This window comes from Pelobates fuscus, chromosome 3, assembly GCF_036172605.1.
Source record: "Pelobates fuscus isolate aPelFus1 chromosome 3, aPelFus1.pri, whole genome shotgun sequence".
Lineage (NCBI taxonomy): Eukaryota > Metazoa > Chordata > Amphibia > Anura > Pelobatidae > Pelobates > Pelobates fuscus.
The window spans coordinates 184,551,724-184,575,241 of NC_086319.1; the positions used below are offsets into that span (position 1 = coordinate 184,551,724).

The 23,518-nt window shown below is 38.3% G+C and overlaps 1 protein-coding gene across 1 annotated transcript; it reads left to right on the forward strand.

Annotated features, from left to right (window-relative positions):
- The first annotated feature begins 1,806 nt into the window (after positions 1–1,806).
- On the forward strand, positions 1,807–19,779 carry TIGAR (TP53 induced glycolysis regulatory phosphatase). Its single transcript, XM_063447796.1, has 6 exons — positions 1,807–1,929; positions 7,330–7,367; positions 7,521–7,642; positions 11,088–11,165; positions 14,227–14,337; positions 16,114–19,779. Exons 1-6 carry the CDS (start codon positions 1,898–1,900, stop codon positions 16,561–16,563), a joined length of 831 nt encoding a protein of 276 aa, XP_063303866.1. The 5' UTR covers positions 1,807–1,897; the 3' UTR covers positions 16,564–19,779.
- The last annotated feature ends 3,739 nt before the right edge of the window (positions 19,780–23,518 follow it).

The window sequence follows — 23,518 nt, forward strand, 5'->3', positions numbered from 1 at the left end:
GCAAAATGGTTTACCTGCAACTGTAGCTTCTTGGGCAAAAAAAGTTAGTGCATATTTGTTTGGAAGACTGTTGTCTGTATCTAAGGTGGGTTTGGGAGGCTGTGTTGTGAAGATGCATTCTGTGAGTCTGGAGAGACAGGTGTATTTAGCAGGGCGTGTCAAGTTAATTATAATAACAACAAAGCCCCTCATCCTAAAGGCCTTTCTAAATGGAGGATAATAAGAAGCAAGCAGATGAACCATATGTATGCACACATAACAATGATGTGTCCTATCTGGAAAAGTGGGTGGCCACCCGTTAATTAGAGATGCAGCAACCCAGCAACTGATAAAGGCCTTTGGCAGAAACTGTGGGTGGGGGCATTGTTGTTGTTTTGGTATCAGTATCCTCTATGCACTCACTACACAATTGTATTCCTATACAATGTAATCCATCATATATATATATATATATGTATAGTCTTTTGTAATTTAATGTTGTCTTATTTTTGAGGTGCAGTATTGTTAGGTATGGTGATTACTTGAACATTACACTTTGCTAATATTATGTACTATTTGTGATTGTAGTATGGATTCTATTACATAGAGGATTAACTGTTGTTTTTGGATTTCTAATAAGGATTATTTCGTTTTTATTTGAGGTGTTCTTGTATTATGTTATATTGTAAGGAGGGTAGGTATCCCAGCGAAGGGGAATGTCAGCCTAGCATGCATTCACACTGACAGTCTATCCGTCCGCCCTCACTCAGAGCAGAACATGCAGAAAGAACTGCTAAGACATGGTTTGAGTACCTCCAGAATCCTGCTGTCATCATATATGGGTCATCACGGAATCAGCCAGGGTGGTCATGCAGTTAAACTGCAAGAGTCATTGTGCTAATAGGGTTACAGTAAGTATCATAATCACTACGGCCCACTCTAGTGGTTATGATGCCACAGATGCCTAGGCGCTGTTTTCCAGAAATGGGTCAAACTGGTTTGCATTGCTTTGCCCTCTTACTGGGTCTCTGCCTGGCACCAAGGGTCCTCTAGTGGCTGGTGACTGGCATCCAGCTTCTGCTGAGCTGCATAAACTAGATGCTGATCATACCAGCCATTCATAGGCTGAAAACATCACAAATATGCACAGAATTGGCACTAGCCAGTTCTGAATTCATGTTGGAGGCTGTCTGATGCTGCCCCAATGACACTGCCAAAGGTGGAGCTATATTTTTTTTTAACAGCAAAAGGGTTAAACCCCATATGTGCAGCGTTTTATAGCAAAATGATGCACGTACAAACGCCAGGCAACATGACCACTTCAAATCACTGAAGTGGTTATGGTACTGGGAGTATCCCTTTAAGATTGTCCTTTTAAGAGGTTGAAGATAAAGTAAAGCATTTATTTTGTATTTTTTTTACAATTGCCATTTATCAAATGCCAGCATTATTTTGTTTTGCTTTTTATTTTTTTTTAGATTGCAAGTTCTTGAGCATATTTATTTCATTCATGATGAAAGTATAGCTTTCCAATGACTGCCCTGCCCTGACAGTCTGCATCCTGCGATCTATTTTAAAATGTGTTGAATCACTTTGAACTAGCAGATAATGCAGCCAAGCAGAGAGCTCTGGGACTGCCCATTGCAAGGAGATCATGCAGGAGGAAAGGGGACATCTATGGGCAAGGAAACAGGAAGAGCTTCTTGCCAATACAATTACACTGTGTCCCGTTGAGCCAATACACAACGCCGTTGCATTTCATTGTTAGCGCACGGAATGAATGCCGAGCCGTGATTGGCTGTTCCGTAATGTCCAGCTACGATTGTGTCTTCCTCAGGGTCAGTCTGCAATGCAGAGCAGGAGGTAGGGGACAGCTGGCCGGGTTACCTGCTGTGGGAGAGGGCGCTGATCAGCCAGCATGGCCAGGTTCGCACTAACCATCGTTAGACAGTAAGTGGCCATTTATCTCTCACCTGCTGTCCGCAGACATCAATGTAAAGGTCATCTGTATCCAATGCAGGGACATGTTAGTGAGACCAGACAGAGCCAGGCTGTAATATAATAATATCCTTCATTGTTATTATTTAATATCCATCCTTAGTATTAATAATAATATCCATCCTGTCCTAATGGGAGAGAGGGGGTGGGGGAGCCACAGCTGGGGGGCAGCCGGTCTCATTGAATGCCGTCTTTTCAGCACTGGGATCGTTGATCTGTGTCAGTAACAACAAAAGTCCAAGGGTGTTAAATAAAGAAAGGTGTGGGATATAAATATGGAGAGAGAGAGAGAGAGAGAGAGAGAGAGAGAGAGAGAGATAGATAGATAGATAGATATTCTTAGAGTACAGATTGTAGCCATGTTAGTCCAGGGATGAAGATGTAAAATAACAGGTGAAATTAGCATCTTGTAAACTAAGAGGTATTCACTTGTGTCCAGCCCTCATCCACGAAAGCGTTAAAAAAAAAATCCTATCAGTCACTTACTTGATTCCAGCGCCAATGTGCCTCAGTGCTGGGTCTCGCAATTCCTCTGCCAATGTCAGCCAATGGGGGGGGACACCTAAGGCGCATGCATGGATATCCTCATGCAAAGCGAGTGCATCCAGCGTTGATTCACGGAGTCTAACTCTGAAACTACAGGGAGCACCTCTAACTTCTAGTGGCTGTCTGGTAGGCGGACAGGGACAGTGGACCCAGATGAACTGGTCGTGATGCCTATAGAAACCTTTAAGGCAGGGCTCAACAAATCCCAGGCACTAGGACAAAATTGCTGGGTTTTGTCAACCAGTTTTCAAGCTAGATGATCTCAGCCAACCCAATGCTTTCTCATAGGACAGAATTGCGAGTCTATTACACATATGTGGCAAAACGCTACACCAATCAGCATCTCTTCATAGAGATGCATTCAATCAATGCATCTCTATGTGAAATGTTCGCGTCTCAATGCAAAGTGTCACAGCACTGACCCAGGAAGCACCTCTATTGGCTGTCTGAGTGACTGTCACTAGATGCTGTATTTAGCTGCTGCACTCAGATAGGAAGCACTATGGTGGTCTCTGAGTGATTGCCACTGGAGGTGTTACTAGGCTGCAATGTAAACACTGCTCTTTCTCTGAAAAGGCAGTGTTTAGATTGAAAAGCCTGCAGGGGCAGGTTATAGACACCAGAACCACTACATTAAGCTGTAGTGAGTTCTGGTTACTATAGCGTCCTTTTAAGAATTGGCGTTGAAAATCAAGCGTTGTTTTAAAAAAAACTGGCTCTTAACATTTTCAGCTGGCTCCTAGATTCCAAGCAAATTTGTCAAGCCCTGTTTTAAGGATATATGTGTTTTACATTACCTACTGTTTGTCGTTTTTGTCTCTTTTGAGTTTATTTAGTAAAACAAGTAAGCACATTCAGTGTTATGTTAATTTTGTGCCGTTTTTATTTACATACAGTGGTAGGGAATTAGTTAGCAGACATGTAAATGTTTTTTTAATTAAAAACGTAGCTGTTGCCTCTGTTTTGTTGGCTTTGAGGTATAAAATGAAAAGTATGGTAGTTATGTTGAGTGTGTGTATCTACCGTATATACTCGAGTATAAGCCGACCCGAATATAAGCCGTGGCCCCTAATTTTATCCCCCAAAAATGGGAAAAACGTATTGACTCGAGTATAAGACTAGGGTGGGAAATGCAGCAGCTACTGGTCAATTTCTAAATAAAATTCAAACCTAAAAAAATTATATTAATTGAATATCTATTTACAGTGTGTGTATATAATGAATGCAGTGTGTGTGTGTATGAGAATGCAGTGTGTGTGTGTGTGATGCAGAGTGTGATGCAGAGCCTTGGTGGGGGGGTTATTTTTTAATTATTATTTTAATTTTTTTTGTTTCATTAATTTTTTTTTATTATTATTATTTTTTATTTTATTATTTTTTTATTATTATTATTATTTATATATATATTAATTTTTTTCGTCCCTGCTTCCTAGCTGGCCAGGGAGGGGGGGCTCTCACTCCCTGGTGGTCCAGTGGCATTGGTAGTTCAGTGGGGGGAGGAGGGGGGCTGGCAGGGAGCACTTACCTCTCCTGCAGCTCCTGTCAGCTCCCTTCTCCTCCGCGCCGGTCCGGTCAGCTCCCCTGTCAGCTCACAGTGTAAGTCTCGCGAGAGCCGCACTATGACCCCGCGGCTCTCGCAAGACTTACACTGGGAGCTGACAGAGGTGCTGAACGGACCGGCGCAGAGGAGAAGGGAGCTGACAGGATACAGACAGACAGTGACTCGAGTATAAGACGAGTTGGGGTTTTTCAGCACAAAAAATGTGCTGAAAAACTCGTCTTATACTCGAGTATATAATGCCCCAATATTGATTCTCTTTTGCATTGTGGGAGGCCATGCTTAATATTGCAGCAGGACACTGATGTTTTCATACCCATGGCAAAGCAGCACTATCACTATTTTGATATTCACCCCAGGTTTTTTGCATCCAATAGAAGTAGGCAATCTTTGGCATTGTTTCATTCACCGATATAATTTACCCACATACCATCAGTCAAAAAAAAAAAAAAAAAATACACAGAAGGGCAAACAGTATACATCATGGGCAGTGGATACTGAGAAAAAAATAAAGTCAAATACCAGTGCTGCTTTAGTTTTTCTTATCCTATTCTTCTTTTATACTTGCATATAATACAAGCGCCTTTTTGCTTGTACACATAGCGCCTTTTTGCTTGTATATATTTTTTATACTTGCATATACACCTATAACATTTATATTGTTTGTGTTTAGATTACATGGCGCCCAATTCAGCATTGAATGCAAGGACATTGTTATTTTCTGGTTTCACCTGTTATTCCTATATCCTTAAGGAATAACTGAGATTGGTATCAGAATGTGTCCTCTCTTACAACATGTCAACATGTATTGTTGACACTCTAACATATGGCTCAACAAATCCTAGGTCACTATGGTGACTAGGAAATTTGTCCTGGCGCCTGGGATTTGTGAGCCTGTTCAGACTTCGCAGTGACGGCTGCATGGGAGTGGAGGCAGGCAGGTAAGCGGCTGGCTCATGGAGAGCTGAGGAATGAGGGCAGGAGGGTGGCTGATTGCAGAGGCAGATAGGGAGCTGTCCTCTACCTGTCATGCTCCCTCACTCACCCTCCAGTGATACTGGGAGCCGGAAAATGACGTCACTCAGGCCTCCACATCACTAAACAGCACTCTAGGGAGCAAAGCTGAGAGATGAACGCAGCCTCACTGGACCCCAGGGAAAGGTTTCACTCCAGATCTCTGGTGGGCACATTAAAATAAAAAATATAAATAATTTGTGAGAGTGTGTGTGTGTGACAAATCAGTGTGTCCGTCAGTGAGTGTCTGTTAGTGAGTATGTATGTCTTTCTGTCTGTCAGTGAGTGTGGGTCTGTTAGTGAGTCTCTCTGTCAGTGATTGTGTAATTTTAGGTTACATGTCCCCCTCCATTCACATGGGAACAATGTTTTTACTCACCTTTTTCCCACACCGTGCTGAGATCATCAGTCTTGATAATCACAGCCAATCTAAAGCTTCCCCATGGGAATGCATTGAGGGACTACTGTGCATGCGTGACAAAGAGCCAAACTGTGCCAGTCAACTTCTCCTCATAGAGATGCATTAAATCAATGCATCTCTATGGGGAGTTTTAACAAAGGTGTTGCACACTACAGCACTGACCCAGGAAGCACCTCTATTGGCTGTCTGAGTGACTGTCACTAGACGCTGAATTTAGATGCTGCACACTGTGCAGCACTGAGCTTGGAAGCACTATAGTGGTCTCTGAGTGATTGCCACTAGAGGTGTTACTAGGCAGCAATGCAAACACTGCCTTTTATCTGAAAAGACAGTGTTTACATTGAAAAGCTTGCAGGAACAGGATATAGACTTCAGAACAACTACATTAAACTGTAGTGGTTCTGGTGACTATTGTGTTCCTTTAAGAATTGTATTTTTGACATTGAAAAACCTGGCTCCTAGATTCCAAGCCAATTTGTCAAGCCCTGGTCTAACAGATCCCAATAATTAAACAAATAAATACCAATGGAAACATACATACCTAAATATTCTAAGGAATTACTGAGATTATAAGAAATTGTTTTGCTATTTACCTTGTTCCTTGTCAGTTTAAATATATTCCTCTAGTTTTCCAGTAATTCCATATGGCAACACACATTAATTCATTCATACATACATTATAAACATTTCAAATATTATTCTACATTTATGAAGGTGCAATTTCGGGTATTCAGCGCTAAGCAATAACTGGAACACTCCAAACGGCAGCTAAATCACCGGAGCCGGGGTCTCTCATCCCGTCCACAAACAGATGAAAGTACAAGGAGTGGTGCAGCGCCTAAAGTGTCCTTTAAAAATAATTAAATAAATAAATAAAAAAAAATATATATCATCCAAGTAGGTAGCTGCACTCACGGATTTTAAAAGTCCAAAGTTTATTGATAAATGTTAAAAACCGACGATCAAGTAAAAAAGACACACACACACACACTCACACTCTCTCTCTCTCTCTCTCTCTCTCTCTCTCTCTCTCTCTCTCTCTCTCTCTCTCTCTCTCTCTCTCTCAGTGGGCACTCACAGCTCTTGTTTAGTGAAAAGAAAATAGCAAATGTATTAGTTTAGTAGATGCTATACTAATAAATGTGCTATTTTTTTTTCACTAAACAAGAGCTGTGAGTGCCCACTTTTCTTTGCTGAATTATTTGGATATATATTGGTTCCAGCGTGGTGTACCAAGGCATTACATCATTCCGTTTATAAAAGCAATTGGAGTATTATTTTTATAATTTTTTAAATCTTATATATGTAAACATTTTATTTTTGAAAAGCACATTTCCCATGCCCATGAGAAATGTGTCTATGACATATTGTCATTATGCGTTTGTACTGACTGTTCTTATTTCTCTATGCCAGAGAGCACAGTACGGTACAGTTAGTTCATTCCCAGCAGATAGGATAAAACATCTGCAATTCAGCAGATATTCACATGCCTCATGCAGGTAGTGTAGATCATTATTATGTTTGTTAATATTGTTCAGCAATGGACAGACTTCATAATGTTTTTCTTTATTTGATGGAAATACATCAAAATGAAGTATTTCAATGGATTCTAAAAGGCATATTGGGCATCCTTATATAGTTTATAAATCTGACTTTTGAATTATTTTGCCATCTATAGGCATTTACAAGATACCAAACCTTTTACAGACAATGATATTTATGAAGCTCAATGCAAATCTACAATAACAAACATCTAGAATTTGATCTAATCCATGTTTCCCTTTTTAAAAATGTATTTGTTTATTTCATATAGTGGGGAAACACGATACAACAAAGAAAAACTGCTCCAAGGTAAGTAAAAAAAAATAATGAAAAGTGCTAAAGAGACTGACCATAATTTGACACAATTCCACTGTATAATGCTGTATTTTTGACATCTGCATATTTCTGGTCTGTAGTAGCATGGTGGGCTGATTGTTCCTTTTGTAATCCTTTATTTTACAGGCCAAGGGATAGATGAGCCTCTCTCGGAGATGGGAGTTAAGCAGGCAGAAGCTGCTGGTAGATTTCTTAGTAACGTCATGTTTACGCATGTGTTTTCAAGTGACTTGATCCGTGCTAAGCAAGTAAGTGCAATTGCTAAATAGTTTTTCTTCCCTGACCCTACAGGGTTAAAACCACCATCTAGCCCCCCTGGTCCCCTCATGCCTCCCTAAATATAGTAAAATCTTACTTGTATTCAAGCCTGCAGCTGCTTACTTAGTCCCTGTTTCCTTCAGACCTGCCCACTGCCTGCCGACTTCAGCAGAAGTTGTGGCCTGATCCAATCATGTGCTTCCCCATAAGATTGGCTGAGACTGACAAAGAGGCAGATCAGGGGAAGAGCCAGCACAATTCAAACACAGCTCTGGCAAATCTGCATCTCCTAATAGAGATGAATTGAATCAATAATTCTCTATGAGGAAAGTTCAGTGTCTGCATGCAGAGGGAGGAGACACTGAATGTTTGGAAGCATTTTAGGCAGCCATGACCCAGGAAGGATCTCTAACAGCTATCTGAGGAGTGGCCAGTGACGTTATCACTAGGCTGTAATGTAAACACTGCATTTTATCTGAAAAGACAGTGTTTACAGCAAAAAGCCTGAAGGTAATGATTCTACTCACCAGAACAAATTCAATGAGCTGTAGTTGTTCTGGTAGTGGTTTTATCAGAGTCCATACAGATGTTCAAACAGCTACTAGATGCATACTTGCAAAGACAGAATATTCAAGGATATAATCTTTCTTTTTTTTTTTTTTTTTTTAATTCTTTATTTTTCTTGTGCAAAGATGAACATCAGATTTGCAGAGCCACAACAGCATCCGCGGACATTTTTCATAACATTTCAATAGCGTGGCCGTCTAGACAGCACATTTTTATATTTTTTAACATGAGGAAAGCAGGCATTTAGACATTTATGTTTGATATGTTAGCATGTCAGGTTAAATCTGCATATCACAAAGCTAGTTGCGCTGATGTTTAAACTTATCTAGTGTTACATATTTTAAGATGTCCTATTAAATAGGACTAGTTAATAGAATGATGCATGAATGGTTACAATAAGCACACTGAAAGAGCTATAGCAAGAATGTCAAATTAAAGACTGTGTCGGTATAATTAACTGACATGCCGGGAGCAGTGATATATGAAAGCTTCTTATAAGTGTAGATTATTCCACTCCAGGTGAACCCCTCGATAGCCAGGTGACAGTCAAAGGTTTAGTGCCATAGGACCTGCCGTTAGAGAATGGTAGCAGGGACGAGAACTATGGTACTGCCATGTTAGATTCTGTCCAGGCGCATGGCAGGGTGATAGACTCCATGTAGTGTACCTGCGGTTTAGTCCCGTGTTTGTCACTGGTGGGCGCCGTGTCCCTGTAGCTATGCTGGTTGCCGAACTGGACCTCGCCTGTGCGGGCAATCAGTCGTCCGTGGTGATCGGTGCCTGGTCGGTGCTCTGAGGGGATCTACTTGCAGGGCTTCAGCGCAGGGACAACGGCTTTCGCTGAGGGGACTCTTTCCGCAAGGACGCTTGTGTGAGCCTGCGTCTCCGTCTCCTCCGCTCATTCAGAGCCTGTGTGCGGTAGGTGCCGGTCTGGGGTTTGAAGTTGCTGGTCTGGGGATTGAGGCGCTTACCCCTGGTGTCGAGCCAGCTCCTACCCGTCAACTGCTTGTGGTGAGTTGGGTGAGGAGAGAGTGCCGGTCTTCCACCCAGCCACGTGGTCTCCGCCATTTTGGTTGCGGCCCTCGGGTGTTGTTTCATCCTGGCTTTATGTGGGGCTATGGAGTGTGGTCCGGGATCACCCCCACCGGCCCAGAGGGGGGGGAAACGGGGCCAGGTCCACCCAGCTTCATATTTCTAGCGTGGCCCCAGTAGGCAGGATAGCGGGGCGGCGGCCGTCCACCCCGCTCACCGCCAGAGTAGGCCCCATCGTGGGCGGCAAGGATCACCTCCCGAGGGACTAAAACAGTCTCTGCAAGCCTCGCCTCAGTTCGGGTGTGCCTCCCTGCAATGTGCTGAATCTGTCAGCCGTCAGGTTTTTGCAAAATTCCGAGTTTTGTGCTTTAATCGTGGAAAGAGTGCAGGAGCCGCTCTCTTGTGCGACTGTTCAGCTCGGCGGCCTGGCCCCGCCCCCCGGATATAATCTTTCAATGTAGGGTAATAACTGCTTGATTCAAGGATAAATCTGACTGCCATTCTGGGGTCAATAAGGAATTTTTTGTCCTAGCTTGTTGCAAAATTGTGCTTCAAACTGGGGTTTTTTTTTTGTTTTTTTTTGTTTTTTTTTCTCTTTTGGATCAACAGCAAAAAACAGGTGTGAGGAAGGCTGAACTTGATGGACGCAAGTCTCTTTTCAGCTATCTAACTATGTAACTATGTAACTATGGTGACTATAGTGTCCCTTTAATCTTGGGGGTTATATATTCTCATATCTAAAAAAAAAAAAAAACACTAATAGTGTAATACTGTAAAATAAATCACACTATGATATAAATTACATGCAACCCAAATTTTAGTATGAAAAGGGGTGTAAGATCCTGTGTAGTTACTGTAACTGTAACTCTGCAAAGTTTGTACCCACAAAATGAAAATGCGCACTTGTTTTCTGCCACTGTTTCACTTGTTTACACCTACTTGTACGCTGTTGTGGCGTTTTACTGATATATTTGTACTCACCTGCGCAAAAAATAAAGAATTTAAAAAAAAAAAAAGATCCTGTGTAGTTTTCTATATCACTATTACGGATGAAACACTGGCTCTGTTTCCCTAAAAAAACGAAGGATGCGCATAGGGTGCTGCAATAGGGTCCCCCAAAATAACATAGAATTAAGAATAATATGTATTGCCAAAATACTAGCAGTGTGAAAAAGTAGGGGTGGTTATTCCATTATTTGTAAGTGGACCTGGTAACATTTGTCATGTTCAAAATAGATTCTAGAGAAAATTCCAGATATTAAATAAATAAAAAATTTAAAAAAGATTCAATTATAAAATGATTAAAGTGAACCAGATGTGAAAAAAATAACTTACCTAAAATTAGTGCCATATACAGATTTTAAGTTATCTGAACCTGTCCCTTGCGAGGGCCACCATCTTCTTCCAGCTTGTACTCTAGCGCTTAAGCACCAGGAGCTTACAGCATTGTGGTCTATGGAGGATCCTCTACAAATAGAGCCAATTCCCTGCATCTAGGCAGCAGTAGCCCCCTAGACATGTCACATGTAGTAGCAACACAGAAATTTTCCAGTGTGTGTATTGCACATTCATGTCCAACTTCTCCCACAATTTTATTTACAATTAATATCTCCAGGTGTTATTTATTTTATTAAAGGAGCTGTCATGGATTTTTTACATAGTTACATAGCTGAAAAGAGACTTGCGTCCATCAAGTTCAGCCTTCCTCACATATGTTTTTTGCTGTTGATCCAAAAGAAGGCAAAAAAAACCCCAGTTTTTAAAATTACGTTTGCAAATTCCAAGACACTTTTTGAAATGTATAACATCCTCTACATTATATTCTCTCTTCCACAGACCGCTTGCATCATTATGAAGAATAACCAACTGTGTGAACCCATTGCCATTAAATATGACTGCAGACTGCGAGAAAGGGTGAGCTAAAGTCACTGAACATTCCCTCGTGTCTTTGGGATCTAGTGTTTTAGTTGAGGCTTTAGTGGATGTGTGAGTGTGATGTCTATAGAATGTATACTTTTAGATTGCCTATAAGGTTTGCACCTATAAGTTAGGATGTTTTACTTCTTAATATTTTTTTATTCCTTGGGTGCATAGGGAGATGCTAATGCTCTGTTACTTTAATTCAGAATTCATGTGTGTGTGTGTATATATGTATATATATATTGCAGTAAAAACACAATATGATTGACAATTAACCTATGTATTTCTATATAAACTAATGAGATTATAAATTCCACATTAAACAGACTTTGCAATAAAGGAAGACTAAACATAAGATCTCACTTTTCAGGAAGTGTTTAGGAATGCTGTGCAAGTTACATGCAGGGAGGTGCATAAACAAAGTGATTAAACTCCTAAATGGCAGATAATTGAGCAGTGAGACTGCATGGGCATGATCTGTACAATCAAACTGCTTCATTAAAGGGATACTATAGTGCCAGGAATACAATGCTGTATTCCCGGCACTATAGCTCCCTCTGCCTCCCCCTCCCTTTTTAAAACCCTAGTTGATGTCTCTCGGTGCTGTGGCGACGCTCTGCCCCCTTCAGTGTTTTGCGACGAGCGAGTGCTAATGTGCATTAGACCTCCCCATAGGAAATAATAGAATCAATGCTTTTCTATGGGGATAAATCTGATGCTGGAGGTCCTCATGCAGAGCGTGAGAACGTCCAGCGTGAGATACTGGACCAAAGGTCCGTTTCAATTCAGGAAGTCATTGTGGGCAGACTTAGAGCTGCAAATAGAGGTATTTCTTGTCTATCACTGTCTGAATTAGTAAGAAAATAGTTAGCCAGAATGATCCACCACTAGAATTAGGTGTTTTAGCCCTTGAATAGATATACACAGAAAGGAAATTGTGGTGAAACGGTTGCTAAAAAATTACTTTTAATTGATTTAGTTAAAAATAGTCCCAAAATAAAAGGGTCTAATAAATGCATATATATTTAAATTCTATGTGCGTATTTATGTAATATTTTTACATAATTAAGTAATTTTATTGACACATGACATGTGTGACATGTCATGATTCCCTTTTATTCCAGAAGCTTGGTCCTTAAGGGGTTAAGGGACCTGCTTGACAACCCAGGCAGAAAGTCCAGATAATTTAATTTGCTAGCACTGTATTTAACCCTGTAACTTTCTATGACACCCTAAAACCTGTACATGGGGGGTACTGTTTTACTCGGGAGACTTTGCTGAACACAAATATTAGTGTTTGAAAACAGTAAAACATATCACAGCGATGATATTGTCAGTGAAAGTGACTTTTTTTGCATTTTTCACACACAAATGGCACTTTCACTGATGATATATTTGTTGTGATATGTTTTACTGTTTTGAAACACTAATATTTGTGTTCAGCAAAGTCTCCCGAGTATAACAGTACCCCCCTCAAATGCAGGTTTTATAGTGTTTTTGAAAGTTACAGGGTCAAATATTTTTACATTGAAAATTGCCATGTTGGTTATGTTGCCTTTTGAGAGTGTATGGTAGCCCAGGAATGAGAATTACCCCCATGATGGCATACCATTTGCAAAAGAAGATGTTCAGTCTTTTTTAGAAGCCACTTAGTCAAAAACACTGGCCAAAGTTAGCGTTCATAATAGTTTTTTTGCATTTTAAACACACAAACAAACATAAATGCTAACTTTGGCCAGTGTTTGTGACTAAGTGGCTGCTAAAAAAGACTGGACATACCCCATATTGAATACCCTGGGTTGTCTACTTTAAAACAAATATGTACATGTGAAGTGTTACAATGTCACTATTGATACATTTTAAAAATATATATTTTAAAACAGCAATTTCCTATTTCTACTTATAGCCCTATAACTTGCACGTAAACACTGGGTGTTTTTAAACTCAGGACAACATTTTGAATCTATTTAGCAGTTTTTTCATTAGCTTTCGTAGGTAAGCAAAATATTTTTCAAGCAAAAGTAAAAAAACATGTTTTCACCATTTAAAAAAAATAAAAACATTTTTAAAGTAAACTACCGTAAATGACATGATACAAATAATGGTATGTAAAGAAAGCCCTATATGCAATATATAACTTGTTGGGAACAGTAAATATGAGAGAGGAAAATTACAGCTAAACACAAACACCACAAAAGTGTTTAAAACAGCCCTGGTCCTTAACGTACAACATCGCCAAAACAGTCCGGTCCTGAAGGGGTTAACAACATTGCAGCATTAAGTGCATAAGGGACACTGCACCCAGACCATTTCAATTAGCTTAAGTGGTCTGGGAGCCTACAGTGTTCCTTTAAGCTAAAGTTGTTTTAGTGACGATAGTCTCCCTTTGAAATAAATGTGATTTGTGCATTTTAGGCAATAATTTTAGATTTGGAAAAAAATATCCTTCTTTTCTCTAGACACAGCTCGTTATTTTAGTCATTCAATTTGGATTTTTGAAATGTGTACAATATGGAATTTAGTAAATTTAACACTGGGGATGTTAAGAAGCAGGGAAAAATGATCTGTACAATTAGCCAATACTTAACTAATAAAAGGGCACCTTTAATAGCTATTTCTCTAAAATGTCCAGTTATACAGTATTGCTTAATTTCATATAAAAGCAATTTGCTTATGATCTTTTTTTTCTGTTATCATATACGTTAGCTATAACTTGTTTGAGATGATTTGAAGTGGATATAATTCTATAGGGCCACCTTTACTTGAATGTCTTATATATTTTTTTTGCTGGTATTTAGGTGCTGTACACGTACTGAAATTATAAACGGCATGCCTCATGTAATATAGTATATCAAACTCTGCATTCTATCTTATATCAACCTGGTGGCAAGCTATGAATACATGGTTTCCTAACCCAACTGTACAAAAACCTGCTAAAACAGAGAAACTTGCTAAGAACAGAGAAGTTTTGCCTGTTTAATTGGTCAGTACTGTTTAACAAGAGTGTTGAAATGAATGTATCTTCATGCAAAAAAAAAAAAAATCTTGTTTCCAGAGATATGGAATTGCAGAGGGTCGGCCCTTGAGTGAGTTAAAGGCAATGGCAAAGCAGTCCGGACAGCAGTGTCCTTCATATACACCTCCAGGTGGCGAGACTCTTGAACAGGTATGGCCTTTGTTGTAGTGCTTTAGCGGTAACTACAAGCTTGTATAACTTATCAGTTGTTTTGAACACCAGTCCTTGAGGACAACAAGACATATTTTATGGACATGACCTATATAGACAGGTGTCTAGTTATGATGCTATTATAGACCCACCCATGTTTTTGCAAGGGAGCCATTTGGATCAAGGCATTTATTCCTTAATAAAGGATAACAAAAATGATGGCCTGTAAAACTAGCAGTAGAAAGAAGGCAGTGCTCATGCCATTGTACAGAACACTGGTGAGACCTCACTTGGAGTATTGTACGCAGTACTGGCGACCGTATCTTCAGAAGGATATTGATACTTTAGAGAGAGATCAGAAAAGGGCCATTCTAAACTGGTTCATGGATTGCAGGATAAAACGGAACTTAACATGTATAGCTTGGAGGAAAGACGAGACAGAGGGGATATGATAGAAACATTTAAATACAGAAAGGGAATCAACACAGTAAAGGATGATGAGACTATATTTAAAAGAAGAAAAACTACCACAACAAGAGGACATAGTCTTAAATTAGAGGGGCAAAGGTTTAAAAATAACACAGTGAAGGAGTTTAACCCCTTAAAGACACATGACATGTGTGACATGTCATGATTCCCTTTTATTCCAGAAGTTTGGTCCTTAAGGGGTTAAGTACGTGTGGGATAGGCGTAAGGCTATCCTAGCTATAAGAAACTAATGAAAGTAGTTAGAAAATTGGGCAGACTAGATAGGCCGAGTGCTCTTATCTGCTGTCACATTCTATGTTTCATCTAGTCCTGTTATAGTTTAAAATGTACCTTTCCTGTGAATAGAATAAAGTATTGACTAAGTTCAATTTTTTTACATATATTTTAAAGAATAGCCTCAGAGCTCATTTCCAGTGTTGTTTACTGACAAGCTGTTAATTGTTAAAATTGGTTTTGCAAATGCTAGTGACTATCAGCTAGATATTCTTACCAATTGGGACTGGCTTTAACTTCTCCCATAGAAAATAATTAAAGATGTTAAAGAAACACTATAGAGTCAGGAACACAAACATGTACATTTGACAAATAGTGTTAAAATAGCTATCAAGGTATCCGACCCCACCATAAGAAATAAGATGTTTAAACTCACCTGTTCTCCCACGCCGCACAGATCTCGCCACGGCTGGCTCCACCTCCGTGGCTGAAATCATCACGCATGATGATGTCAGCCAATTCAATGCTTTCCCACCAGAAAGCATTGGGAGGCTGTTGTGCATGTGCAGCAAAATGTCTTGCGGCGCTAATCAGCACCTCCTCATAGAGATGTAGTGAATCAGTGCATCTCTATGGGGAATGTTCAGTCTCTCCATGCAGAGCGTGGAATTGCTGAATGCCAGTACTGCACACTGTGCAGCACTGACACAGGAAGCACATCTAGTGGTTGTCTGAGTGACTGCTAATAGAGGTGTTTGGCAGCAATGTAAACACTGCCTTTTCTCTAAAAAGGCGGTCATTACAATAAAAAGCCTGCATGGACAGGCTATAGACACCAGAACCACTACATTAAGCTGCAGTGGTTATGGTTACTATAGTGCCTTCTCTACTTTTTAAGGTATAAACACAATTCTTTGTAATGCATTGTGTCATATTTTTCTTATGATTGACTGTTTTCTACTACTGAATTAGCACGTGTTTACTATGTTTTATATGTGGAACATGTTTGTAATTACAAAGTGTTATCTGGATTTTTATTTATTTATTTTCAACGGTTTCATATGTCTTTCACAGGTTAGAGCTCGTGCCAAAGACTTTTTTAAGTATTTATGTCAGTTGGTGTTTGAGGAACTGCGCAGTAAAGACCAGTCAGAATTAGGTGCCACAGGAATATCCAAGATCTCGTCGTCTGACCTTTCTCCTTTTGTAAAACATAGCAGTAACGCTATACCACATAATACCAATGATAATCATGTCCCTCTGGATGCAAATATCCTATTGGTCAGTCACGGAGCCTACATGAGAAATTGGATCAAATATTTTGTAGAAGATCTACAGTTTACATTTCCTCCTAATCTAAAGATGTCTCGAGAATTGTCTGTAAGTCCCAACACTGGGATCAGTCATTTCATTGTGAATGTGGAATCTGAGGAACCCTTTAAACCTAAAATACATTGTGTTTGTATTAATCGTCATGATCATCTAGCAGACATGAATGCCGACACCAGCCATTATGTTGTATGATGTATACAGACTGCACTGCATTGTGAGCAGTCAGTCATCAGCTTTATATTATTGGACTTATACAGTTGCTTGCAATGTTTAAAGGAGCATTATAGTGTAGTCCTGAAGTGACTGTCTGGGTGACCGTCCCCCTCCGTTCTCTGAAAAGGCAGTGTTTACATTAAAAAAACTTGCAGGGACATGCTATACACAAGACCCACTACATTAAGCTGTAGTGGTTCTGGTAATATAGTGTCCCTTTAACTAGCAGTGAGAAGATGACCTGGAAATTGGGTTAGCCAACTGTGGGAATAGGCTAACTTTAGGAGTTGTAATCGGACCGCATATTTAGGGTCACACTAGGGTACACATGGTCCAATCTGCAATCCAACATCTACTTAACTCGATGACGCTGCTTTGTATCTTTGCATGCAATAGTTATACTTATTACAACTTTCACCAAAACAAAATCATTTTAAATATGTTTACAGGTGAACCATGTATTATTAGAAATGCTCCTTATTTAGTTCAGATAGATTTAAAACGTTAGTTATTCCTGATCCACAGAATTCACTAGTATTACAGTTCCTACTAAATTGGTTTATCAGCTGAAACAGTAGCTTGCAAAAAAAACCATAGGAATGGCTATTAGTTGGCTATGATAATAATATCCTTATGATAAATCTGCACTAATAGTTTTAGAAATGTGTGTGAGCTTTAGTGAAAACTACTGCTGTTATTTAATCTTCAGGGATTATATGATGTTTAAATAATATAAGATAAGTCTAAACACAAGATGCACAACTCAAGAAATGCTAATATAAATATAGCTTTATCATCAATAGTATGTCACAATAGCAAACATAAGGACAAACAAAAAGTGAGGAGGCTAGAAAATAAACATACAGCAACACAGATCACATTAATAGCCTGCCAGAGTCAGACACAAATCACCATAAAAAAACAAACAGTGTTTCGGCACGCTTAGGTGCCTTTCCCAGTGTAATTTTAAATCCAAAATATCACCGCTCTAATCCAGCATTTCACAGTTCAGCTTAAGCATTAAACCCATGCAATAAATTATCTGGTGAGATTTCCAGTATTTAATAGCTACAACCCTATTACACTGGGGTTTGTACACTAGGCTATTTGTTATTAACCAACTTACAAAATTTAGACTATTTTGGAAAAAAATTCCAATTTGGCTACTTTGGCACACACCGCAACAAATCTGTCGTGGTCAGAGTTTTGATTCTCAACCACTCCACTGAGCACTTATTTATTTTGAAGATGTCTACAAGTGGAACTGTCACTTCTAAGAAGTAACAGCTCCTTCTACCTTCATCCTAGTAAATGCTGCGGCAGCATTGGCAAAAAAACTTCCATTAACCTCCATTGCACCTCTGCATTCAGGAAGATGTATCTACCCATGATGCTTCAGGCATGCTTATGGGTAAGAAATTCAATGCAAGTGCACACACACACTGTGATTTCTCCAGCAGTGCCGTAAGCAAATGTTAACTTATTTGCATGCATTGCTCTAAATTATTTTAAATAAAGAAATAAGAAATAGTGCAGCCAATAGTTGTGTAAAATTTTTAACTAATGGCATCTGTAAAACTCTAAAGGGGCTAAATGTGTAATGTAAGCACAAAATTATTATTGATTATTTACTGAGTGTTTTTGTTTGGGCATCCTGTAACAATTTACTATGCATGTTACAGAGTACATGTTGTGCAGCCCTTCTCTATTAATGCACAGTAATCCTAGGCATCATTGCCAAATATCTGAAAATGTATTATACACCTAGTATAATATGAAATTACTCACTATGTGAATACATAGATAAACATATAAGATTTCAATAAGACTTAATTATTTGAAGGTGATAGGTCCACCTTGTGTTAAAGTTGTCTTGCATGTGAAAGTCTCCAGGCCTAGCAGGCTAATGTGAGTGTTAACATGCAGCTGATGACACAATGTATACTGTTCTTAATTCCTATTAACAGTGGACTGGTAATATACTCTTCCACCAGGTCCCCATAATTTTCACTGAATATAACGAAGTATAACTTAAGTATGCTGTGTTCTCTCAAAATGGGTTGCTTTAAAAGATATGATTTGTGTCTAGAATAAGCATAGGCTTTTTTTTTTGTTTTGCATTTTCGTAATTGGTTTTGTAAAGAGTAGAGCGTAAATATCATACTTTATACAGGGGATCGTAAACCCTGGCTGAAATATAGGGCAGAGTTTGAGTTGACTACTATATACAATTAGTCTTCAACAAGAGAATACCATTTAGTTTTTCAGCCCATCAGATCTAGTGGCTATTAAATGAATAGTTTCCAAATGATTTAGTATGACATCATCTAAAACATCACCAGTTGGATTAGAAATTGAATGTGGTTAATGAGATTAATTGTAGATTTGTTACTTTTCTGCCATGCCAGAAGAACCTCTGTAGTCAGGATTATTCACTAAATTGTGAGTCATCAGTAATTAAGATCAATTCAAGGGGAATTTCATAATGTGGTTAAAATAAGCCAAAGTGAATCCATAGTTAACATGGAATCTTTTTCCAGTTGTGTCCAAAAATTAACTTCAATTATCTGTTAATTCACGTTTACATTAATAACCTTGTCTATGTTTATAGGCATAGCTATGACTATAGCTATAATAATAAACAACAGATATTTTTTTTCCTCTTGCATTATACATCAGCTTAAAGAGCTTACATAAATGCTATATAAAAGTAACATTAAGGGGATATGAACAGGGAGCTACCACAGCGAGACTACCTCTGCCGTTATATCCTATATATCCAACTACCGTGATATATTAAATATTATATTCACTTTATAGGATTGTATACCTTTCAGGCTCAGAAATGTTGATGGGCTGGATCCCATTAAATAAGGATGTAATACATTAGAGCATGTGCACTTTTTAAACATTGTGGGTCACAACAAAAAACGTGAAATTAATTTACTTAATAGGCTTTTCTGATTCAAAAATCTTTTGACTTTCATTTGGTCACCAATTTAGTAATTTACATATAGTCCTCATCAAAGATATCCTCTCATTCATGGGAACACATGTCAAACTAGAACGTCAAAAGATGCCTCATATAGGCCTTTCTACTATGTCAATGATTTATATCTGATTTTTACTAGATAGCTTAGGAATCTAGACTAGACCGGTATGATCTCTCGATCTCTCGATCTCTCTCTCTCTCTCTCTCTCTCTCTCTCTCTCTCTCTCTATATATTATATATATATATATATATATATATATATATATATATATAGATAGATAGATATATAATTTTTATTATTTTACATTTATTTTGTTATAACATTAGTGACATAAAGAACACTGTGCTGCTTTCTTCCACAAAAATACATTCATTCTCTACTTCACATTTCTATGTTACCTTTTTAAAATGTTTCTCCTAGTTAGAGTGATTGTTGTTCAAAGAGCATACGTCTGTTTACTCGGCTCTTCTAAAAATATTTACAAATTTTACGCATGTATTATGCCAAGGCATACTTTGTGGTTTTCGTGAAAGGCAGGGAAATACCTTAATAGAAAATGAATATAACTTAAGTAAGTCTTTTAACTATTTCAAATCCTGTAACCCATAAGCTTCTATTCCCATCTTGATTTTAGATTTATATATAAATATAATTTAACTTAAAGGAACACTTCTCTGCCCATATTTGGAAGAAGAAGAAAAAATAAATCACGGTTTATTAGATCCACCCCAATGAATAGATGCAGGCATTTTCAGGCATGTATGCATTGGGGGTATATCTTAAAACAATGTGCAAAGGCTGCAGTTCTTATGAATTGTAGCCTTTGCAAACCATCCCCTTTTTTCCCTGGAAGAGACAGTCTCATCACGGGAAATGATCAATCAGAGGCTTCTCATTGTAAAGAATCTGATGGACTCCCTCCGTGCGCGCGTGCATTGGCACAATCAATATACTGATCTGAGGTATGCAGACGGGGAGGCACCATAGCCATTAATTCTCTATAAAAGGGCTGATATCTAATAGAAATTGGCAATTTTATAAACTGTTATTTATTATGGGTGTGGAGGGTCCTTTAAGAGGAAGGTATGGCAAATCAAATAGATTTTGTGACCAATTGATATTAACTACAGGAATATTGAACATATTAAGAACCAAGCGAATTGCAGACCTAAAGAAAACACATTTTTTATTAATTGGCCCTTCCTCTTCATGTGGGACCATGGGGATAACTATTACTATACATAGCTTTGTGGTAAATGGCAGGATTCATTGCTTGTATTCCAGCTCATAGATCGTTTTCAGTACAGTAATTTTACTGGAAAATATTGTGACAACACTAGTGGAATGGAACCGATACATAAAATTAGCTAAATGGTGAGCTCTGTGTTAGCGGATATGGTCACTCAATTTCAAAACATAGTGAATTGAAAACTGAAATAAAAAGTTCGAATGTGGAATAATTTCACAAGCTCAGCAATACTTACAGTTGATCTATTTTAGCATGTATATTTCAATAAACTATTGGTGAACAAACTTCCACTGCAGTTCTACCGACGACTATAATCCAAAGAAATCCTTTTCTTTTCTCATTTCATTTCTGTTAATGCCTGGTAATATATTGGACAGTAGTCTATTCAAATTATGTTCAATGGAAAATTTCACGTGTTACTCATTTTGATGGATAAGATGTTTGTTGGAAGAATAAACAAATCTGTTTTTATTTACTGTACATTTTTCATAACCTTTCACTTTCAGTAGTTTTTATGTTGTTTTATGTTTGGTTTTCTATTGCATAAAGGGTTACTCCAAGCATCATAACCAGTGCAGCGCCTTTGCAATGGTTTGCCCTCTTACCTGGGTCCCGAGCGGCCAGTAATGGCATTGGGCAGAAGACGGTATCACCAGCCAGATGATACTGCTGCAGGTAGACTTACTCCTCCAGCCGTAAATGGGTTAAACTCCGTATGTGCAGTGTTTCAAATCAAAACTATGTGTATACAAATTCCAGATCAATGAAGTGGTCTGTGCTTGGAGTAAACCTTTAAAGCTTATCAGTCATCTAGAACGAGTGTCTAAAAACTGTATTGAGAATTGTAAAGGAGATGTGTCATCCTTTTTTTGAAGGTTTTTTGTTTCATTAAATTAAACTTGGGAAAACTTAAATTGTGTGTGTTTATTTTCCGTTTTTTTTTTTTTAAACGGACAGTTTTGCTGGTATTCGTGTCATGCATTTGATCTTGAGGCTCAGTAAGTCAGCTAATGGGGATTGACACACTGCACAGACATTTTAACTACAAAAGAAACTGGACGCCCGTAGATGAGACTGCAGATAAAATAAAAAAATCAAATTTGTGTTTTCAGCTACTCTCTGATTTTTCACATAGCTGGACTGACTTAAATCACAATGCCTAAATCGGTTGTGCAAAATGACAGAAAATCTAATTTCATGTGTATGGCAAGTATAATAGCGCAAGCGACATTTTTAAAGTTGGTCGTGAGAAGACTTATGCGTAAGTTGCCTTCAATGATACAAATGGAATTTGATGTTACATATGATATACTGAAGACTTGAATGTGACCACAACCAATTTAAATAGTGCCAATCTTAATCACCAAAACAAGTGTAAAATTATTGCTACTGAAGCAGTATTGTAAAAATATCATGGGTGCATATACAACCTTTCAGTTGCATTAGCCTATAAAGCACGGCAACTTAATAGCCAAATCTTTCTGACTCATGTTTTGAGAGCTTAATACAAAATTACCGAAGACTGATTTTAAATGGGTAAGCCTGTGTTGATTTCTATGTAAAAAGAAGAGTAGGGTCACACACGGCCACAATGTTTCAACCCAGGGTGTTGCTGAGCATGGGTCAGCAAACCCCAAGAAATATATATGAATAAGAAAATCTCAGGCACTCACTGCGATTGCTTCCAGGCAGATTTATTGCAACGTTTCGACCTGTTAAGGTCTTTATCAAGCATGTTTATCATGTGTTGATTTCTATGTGATTTTTTTTTTCCATCAAAGCTGCACATCTGACATCTGGATTCTTTGTTAAATGTTTTTGTCCAATTAAAATGAGCTAGCTAAACATTCTGGTAGTCCTTTCTATTTTGTGTATAACGTTTTTAGGGGGTAGGAGTGTTGCATAAAAAAAAAAAGTTAATTTCGATATGCATATGGTCAGTTTAGTTTCCCTGAGTGATTTGTCCATTCTCAATACATATTAGTATTCTATAAAAGGACGAATTGATGGATTTTCCACTGCAGTCACTATATAGTTAACCACGGCATGCCATTTAATGATAATTTATTTTTGTGACCACTTGAACAAGAACAGTGTTTAACAGCCAGGAGTAGCCTTTGCATAAGTTGCTATCACTGTGAAGCTATATTAATAAGCCTGTGTTCCTGGCAGATATTCATAGGAAATATATTTGGCATTCCTAGATCGTATGACCAGTTCCTCTTATTTCAGCAATGCTGGACACATGATACACTGCTGCAAATGTGACGGGGGCCTGAAAGGGTGGGAATTAGACACAATATAATAATAACAACTCAGAATGTGCTAATAATAAAATATTTTGTATTTTATATATACTGTATAAGGTTATTATAAAAGAAGAGATGCCTCTCTATCTTAATGATATTTTTTATTCTTTCGTTTGTTTGTTTTTTACTAAAATGGGAATTGCGGCAAACGAATGAGTTGTACAAATAGATTTCGAAATGCAGTTTAGCTATTTTGTACAAAGTTGCGCATTTCACACAATTATTTTAAATGAAGAAAAACCCTGTTTTACTTTTATTTTTTTAAGTGCAAGACTAAAAATACACATATTTTATAAATTAATAAATTATGGTTTACATATAAGACCAGATATTGTTATAATGGAGTCACTAAAGGAATTATGGATGCTCTGCCATTTTTCCC